The 7739-nt window shown below is 36.9% G+C and overlaps 1 protein-coding gene across 1 annotated transcript; it reads left to right on the top strand.

Moving 5' to 3' along the window:
• The first annotated feature begins 792 nt into the window (after nucleotides 1-792).
• LOC113325441 lies at nucleotides 793-3131 on the top strand. The gene is made up of 3 exons (XM_026573648.1): nucleotides 793-1447; nucleotides 1537-1817; nucleotides 2692-3131. The coding sequence occupies exons 1-3, from the start codon at nucleotides 1180-1182 to the stop codon at nucleotides 2755-2757; spliced, it is 615 nt and encodes a 204-aa protein (XP_026429433.1). The 5' UTR covers nucleotides 793-1179; the 3' UTR covers nucleotides 2758-3131.
• Nucleotides 3132-7739: the final 4608 nt, after the last annotated feature.

Raw genomic sequence — 7739 nt, 5'->3', positions numbered from 1 at the left:
CACTACCAGAATCATGCACTGGTACCATATCAAGATTAATTAATGTTCGGTCGATTTAATCAAATGTCGACTAAAACATCGGGTCACAAGTATGTAGTCTTGTCTTACATACAACACTTCTGTTTTATATTTGAGAATGATTTATATCGCCCGGGTTACCCCCTGAAAAGAAAGGGAGAATGAGAAGATGGGACCCACCCTAATCGCATTCCTCCAACCACCGGGTTGAGAGGGACCATTCTCTCCCTCTCACACGGTCTATCACATCCGTTTGCCAGTGCCATAATGATTCATGGAAGAGTCCGCAGCCAGTGCCATAATGATTGCTTTTCTCGATTTCCACTTGGCGGAAACAGTTAAGTAAATTACAGTTTAATGATCTTCGGCCCCCCCATTACCTGGAACATGGAAGTTGGAAAAACGAACAATCTGTTTGACCGTTGACTTTCCGCCAATGTATCACTATCCCATATTTTTCCAGTTACGTCTCGATTCTCGACTGTGGACTCTAATTGGATTCATCGTCACCTCTTGCGATGAGTCAACCAAAACATCGAACCCAGCTGCGCTAACCAATTGCGCATGTGGCAACTTCTCTTGTCAAAATTAGTTTTCAATACATCATAAACGTATCGTTATCTATACACCTGCATAATTAATTGCCCGTAGATCATAGCTTAAGCTTCACTGCCCTCCCTCCCGCTATTTCTATTGTAAAACAATATGTTGCCACCGAGTCAGAGGCTGCGAGACATGAGGTATTACTGAACCAGCGTTTCCCATGAGTCCGAGAAAAAAACTTTTAAGTGTCCGATAACAGGGAACACAATCACTTTTCTAGTAATACAATTAATCAGATATCGTAACGATGGAAATCCAACAGTGGAAGATGGCGAGCTTAGGATTCCCGCTCTTCTTGTGTACTGTTGGTTTTTTTGTATGATTGAGATCTTAAATATTGTGACTAGTCGTTCCAAAATGTTAGTCGTTGAAGCTTCCAGCCGCGTACCATTTATTTGCAAACTAATGTAAAACCATGTCCACTTTCTCTCTTCTTCTTATTCCATTTTTGTTTCTCTTCTCTGGTTATTATCGCCACCAATCTCCTCCTTTCTTTGTTTTATCTGTAAATACATACATTTCATTGGTTTCTCCTGAAGAATTGAACAAGTTCAAATAATGGGCAGAGAGAAGCTAATTACAATCAAGATGATCACAGGAATACTAAACAAAGATGATCAGAAATTCAATCGCGGATTAAGAGCAGTCAAAACTCTGTTCTTCTTCATATCAATGTTGATATCACTCCTTTTATTCTCAGCACCGGTTTTACTAGGATTAACTGATGCGATTCTTCCTTCTGCTATTCTCTCTTTATCTCTCCCTTCTTCTCAGCTTAATTCATCATTACAGAATTTCTCTTACACTGACTACGGATTCATACTATGTAAGAATTTAATCCAAAATCACAACCAAATTCGAAAGAAATCCATGGAATTGTAGTCTGATCAGTAAGTTTGTGTTTTTCCATTGCAGGTGTGTATTGTTTATGTGACGGGCCGGGGCTAACTAGGGGGCCGTACTTGGCGATAACTACGATCTGCTCGGTTTCGTCATTGGCGTTTGTGTCGTTCAAGGCTTCTTATGTGTTTTGTGTACCATTTGTTAACGGCGGCGGCGGTGGTGATGGACATTATATTCGAGTAGCTCTGATAATGAGTTCGATTGTCCTTGCCGTCGGTCATATCGTGGTTGCTTACCGGACGAGTTGTCGAGAAAGAAGGAAACTGCTGCTTTACAAGATTGACATTGAAGCTGTAAGTCATACTTCCTCTCTGTCATTCTCATTTGAATATTAGTTTAGCTGTAATTTTGATTAAGGAACAATTTATCACCAGACTAGACCCACATCTGCACAGCCATGTGTACATTTCTTTTTCCTTTATATTTGGCAGCTACATGAGTACATAAAAGTGTAGGTTCTTTTTGTTTTGCTGGACCTAAAATAAAATGAAATGAAATGGTGGGAATCTGATTCAAACGGGAGGAGTCAATGGCTAGTGAGGGGGACGGGCTAGGAGTCTAGGACGCATACTTTTCTAGAGAGGCTGGCTGATGTCATGTTCAACCGCGTTGGCTCCGTGTTTTTCTGTTTCGGATAAGTGAAGATAATAACTGCCGTGTACTAAGATAGTTAGCTTAATTAATGTCGACTGACTTAGGATTGCATAAGTAGAAGAACATAAAATTGGTCGATACGACAAAAGTCAACAATCCTGGGTGAAAAAAATATCAAAATTTTGATACTGTTTAAATGGACAAAAATGTAAAAATAGACAGAATGTAAACAGTTTAATCGTACCAATTTTCAAATACTTTTTCTTATTTATATAGGATGCATCCAGTTTTATCCTCGTCATTTTTTAAGTTTAAGCCAGGATGAATCCAGTTTCATCCTTGCTATTTTTTTGGGTTTCCGTTTCACCCATGCTGATCTTTACTCATCCATTTGAACCATGTTTCAAAAATATTTGGACAAATAACTCATTTTTCGTAAGAGGAATAGGTGTAAAATTGTCAATGGTAAACACGACCGGCAACAATGTAACCAACAACCGGTGCTTGTGGTAATTACAATTAAATAATAATTAGTTGAATTAAACTAAATGTTCTACTATCAAATTTGAACAGGTTTCTTCATGCAAGAAGGGGTTTCCAACATACAACAAGATTCTACAACAAGTTAGGGTTAAATAATAAAAAGTTCAAGAATGGAGAAGATTGGTTTACGAATGCGAGGCCAGTAGGTTATATGTGTTATGTTCAATTTTGCAGTTAAACGTTGTGTCGATGTGCTTGTCTTCAAGCTATAGAAGTGCCCTGTTCGCCAATCGCCAATCTCTACTTCGTTCCTTGTTGTACTACTGCGGGATGGCATAATCAGACGACTGATCTAGTGTTAAGCTTTTAGTTAGGCTGTTAGGCCAATGACCCATCAAATTTGATTATCCTTTCATTTCACAGGCCCATTTGTAAATATAAAAGAAAAGAATTAGTACAGAGTATTTCCATTCGTAGTACCATGTATATGATGCATTCTAATGATACGCCTACTGGTTTGCAACGTGACTGACTGCTTCTATTATCTCCTTGGGTGTAGTAATTTTATTTTTTTTGTAACTGAAAATATATTGAAAAAAAATTAAAGGTTTACATGGTTTATATTGTCCTGTAACCGAGCATGATTGTTAGTAAGAGGAGATTGGTTCCATACTCCTTTATTCATGTCTTTTGGCACATAAGGATATTGTCAAGAGCTAAAATTACTAAAACTTGCTTTAATGTCTTTCACGGTATTGTGAAGTCTCTAGTTTATATTGAAAACTTCTTTATTGACTGCATCAACTACGATATTCAAATCCCGTTCGAAAAAACTCTATCCAACTATAGTCTATAGTCTGGATTCACTGCTTCCTACAGACTTTGACATTCAGCTTGTTGCGCACTAAGTGCATCTGTCAAGTAGATGCATTTATCTCCTCTATGTGTATCTACAAAATCACGAAGAATTAGACCAATACCTCCACCTTTTTATAATATCATCAAAATAAGTTGTTTCCATTTTGTGTGATAATAGGCCTAAGATCAATAACGAGTTCTATCATTTTGTTCAGCACAAAACTTCTTGCAGTTGTTGGTAACAATTTTTGGAGATGAATTGTTGCCTTGAACACCTTCTCACATCTGCTTGTCCAAATGCACCAAGCCATAATTGCTCAGTTGACCAACTCTTTTTCAGTTAATTGGTTCCCAAAAAAACTGTTATACCAATAACAAAAGTTCTCTTTTATGCTAGTATTGTTATTATATTGCCAACTTAAGGAAACAAGCAAGGGAGATTTAGAGAAACTACAGTCCATGATGACTTGAGCAGAAGTTTCAACCTGTTGAGGGAAAAAAAGACAAGAGACATCCAGGTTAAAAATAACATATGCCAGCTTACCCTTGTAGGAAGAATGTCATTGATGCCTTCCCATAAGAAGTGTCTTATTCTCGGCAGCATAAAGAGTTTCTGGAGATTTTTGAATATTCTTTGCACTCTTTGATTCACTGGTTTCCTTGTATGTTTCCCATTATACATTCTTCTACAAGAGGACTTCACTGAAAAATGTCCATTTTTCTCAAGCAATCATACTATCTGATATTCACAATTCTGGTGAGTCGAAATATTAAGAATGTGTAACGACCCGCAAGCTCGTCAACAGATTAAACCGGTCAAAAGACGATTTAGTCGTTCATGACTTGATTAATCACATATGAACAATGATTAAAAGAAATTTATCCAGTAGTAAATTTGGAGATGAAGCTTGTTAGAGCATTGCTCGGTCTAACTCACAAGCTTTGTTATCTCAAGCATGTTTGTCAAGTTTAGTTGATAAAAACTATATACTTGATTTCTAGTCTACTTATAGTTGTGTCTCGGATTAGGATAAAATGTGTAGTTGAGATTTATATTTCACGGAGTTCACCAATTGAAGACGAAGATCTCCTGAGGAGTTTAGAGGAACTTCATCAACAAAAGGTATGTGCAGACTAAAATTTATCTATCACTCAGAAGTTTATTCTATTTTATATTATAATCAGACTAAATTGTACAGATATATATACTTTTACATTATACATATTTGATATTTCGAGGCGAGTTTAACTCGCTTATTTGTTTCTAGAAATATGTGTTGGAAGCTTTTTGCTTTAGCTATGTTCATCATATTCTTGACGAGTTTAGTTGGAAAAATCTATTTCTTGGAAACTAAATATGTAACACCCAGTGTTTTTAGCATGGCGCATGCTAAATGATGCGCCATGGCCTGATATGAAGTTTTATTCAAAGATTCCGATGCTTTGTAAGAGATAGATTGGCTTAAGGCCAATATCACGCCAAAATGGCGCATTACGTTTGGCATTTGGCCAAGGGTCAATATTGCATCAGCATGATGCATTAGGCCAGTTTGGTAGGTGTCCTTGAGCTTGTAGCGTAATTATTGCGCATTATGAAGACTATTGGCTTAGAACCAATATCGCACAATCATTGTGCATCAGGATAGAGCGGGATGGCCTACAAAATATTGCATAATCGTTGTGCAACACGGCGAGACGAGTGGTGCGTAATCATTGTGCATCAGGCCAGAGAGGGATGGACGAACGAATATTACGCAATCATTATGTGTAATCATTGCGAATGAACAGTGAAGCAAGCATATCATTTTGGTCCCTAAAACATACTTGTAGAAATTCCATTAAGACATATATAGGGAGGGGTACTTGGTTGAAGGTACATATGCGGACTATGCGCCAAGTACTTAGCTGGAAGAGTATAAATGATGCCTAAGTCTCATTTATAGTTGCGTAACCTTGCGAAGAGGGTGTTTGATGCTTAGGCATCACTATGCCATGTTGTGGACCCGATGATGCATAATCATTGTGCATCTTGACAGAACGTCCTACGGACCAGGCCATTACCATTTTTGCTAGGCTACAACCTTTCAAACGAGTTTGGTTTAAGTTGATGTCCCTTCGAGGATGAACTACGGTCTATTCTTGATCCATTAAGTTGATGTTCCTTCAAGGTACAGTTGCAATCCTTACGTCTCTGATCCCAGCATGATACTACGCACTTGATTCCCTTAGATGATCTCACCCACAACCAAGAGTTGCTACGACCCAAAGTCGAAGACTTGATAGACAAATTTGTCTCACACAGAAAAGTCTATAGGATTGAATAAATCTGTCTCCCACAGAAATACCAAGAGTTTTTGTTCCGTATTTTGATAAATCAAGGTGCACAGGAACCAATTGAAAACTTCCGTGAGTACGCGTATGGGTACGCGTACCTAAGGTGACTGGTTTTCTAGTTTGTAAACTACAAACTCCAGCAGAAATTTTTGGTTAGAAAACTTCCGCCAGTACGCGTACCCAACCTTTCTCCTTACCAATGTCGCATGCACAAGTGTACACAATTGGTTTCCGACACATGAATTTATACACTAATGTGCGCGCAAACTATATATACTTATGTGCGTAGTTGGTTACATAATCTCAACTCCACATTTCAATCATTGAAACATTCTTCTATAATGTTATAACAATCATTATTCACGACTATCGTCATCAAAGCTATTTTCAAGATTGAAACGTCATCATGACTTTCGTCACAGATAATGATGAAAAGTAGTTAAAGCGAAAGCTTACCAACACGTATTTTGAGAAAAAGATAGGCGAGTAAACTCGGCACGGAATAGAAAATGTGTATGTATGAAAATTATCATACTTATACGACTTTGTCTCAAGAGTAGGAGATAGAGATATAGACTTTTGAGTGATACATAAGTTCAAGTCTCTAGATACCTTTTAGTCGGATGAAGTTCCACTGGTTCCTCGAGTAGTTCTTCGTCTTCGTAATATAATCGCCATGGAATATGGAGCTCAACTACACTAGTCTGTCCTAAACCGAGACTTATCTATAAGTAGTCTAGAAATTAAGAAATATAGTTTTGACAACTAAACTTGACAAACATGCTTGAGATAGCAACGCATGCGAGTTCGACAGAGCAGTGCTCTAACATATGTATTTGTAGTGTGAACTACACATTAATTCTCCCCCTTTTTGTCAATAAAATTGGCAAAGGTACGAAAACTAGTGGGATCCTCATGAAATTGACACAAAGACACTTCATGACAAAAATAAAGTACATGTCAACTTTTTAGATGCAATCATATAGCCAAAGATAAATGCATTCATCAGGGAGTTTATAAAGATACAAGATAACCCCTATAATATTTCACATACTCACTCCCCACGAAGATTTGGCAATTAAATACAAGTTCAATTAAGAACTCTCCCCCATAAAATGGCATTCCCGAAAGAACAACAAGAGCGACCTTACTTTCACAAGAAAATAAGGATTTATTTGGACAACACAAATCACATAAGTATATGAATTGTATCCAAAATACTTAATTAAATTAATCACAAGAGAACCCATGATTAATTTAATAGGAAATGCTCAACATAAGAAAACTTACGGAGCCCCACAGTATATGCATAATAAATATGGATCCGGAAAGATCAATACTGTGAAATAAACAAAGATTCATTCTATTTCTCATCACCGTTTGCACAACGACATATAATAGACATAATTTTTGTAAACAAAAGCTCATCCTTTCTTCCATCAATATATGCATAATAACATAAAGGCTTTAACTTATGTAAGTCAAAAGTTTATTCAATCTTTTATCAATACTTGCATATCGACATATGAAGGACTTAACTTTTGACCACGTATGGGACACACACAGTTCACAGACGCAAACACACACATCCCATAAAAAATTGCAATATATAAAATCTTAAATATTAATACTGCAAAAATCATTTTCCAAACAAACTTTAGAATTTAAGCAAATAAATCCAAAAATATTGAAGATGAAAATCGTTGGACATATCTATGTGTAATCACAATAATGGTTATTCCAAACTCTAGTTATTCTTCCTAAAAACACAAGATAAAATTCTCATAAGAAGATTTTCTAGAAACTAAGACCTTTGAAAAATTCTTTATCGTACCCGAACTCATTGTCATCAACATCCATGGGAACATATGGTTCGTGAAGAAAGGAGTCAATTCTAACAAACCTTCTAGGCTGAAGATGTCGAACCAGGGCCTTCTAAATTTCAA

Source organism: Papaver somniferum, chromosome 11 (assembly GCF_003573695.1).
Source record: "Papaver somniferum cultivar HN1 chromosome 11, ASM357369v1, whole genome shotgun sequence".
Lineage (NCBI taxonomy): Eukaryota > Viridiplantae > Streptophyta > Magnoliopsida > Ranunculales > Papaveraceae > Papaver > Papaver somniferum.
The sequence above is the reverse complement of the archived record's forward strand: the minus strand, read 5'-3'. Positions and strand labels throughout refer to the sequence as shown.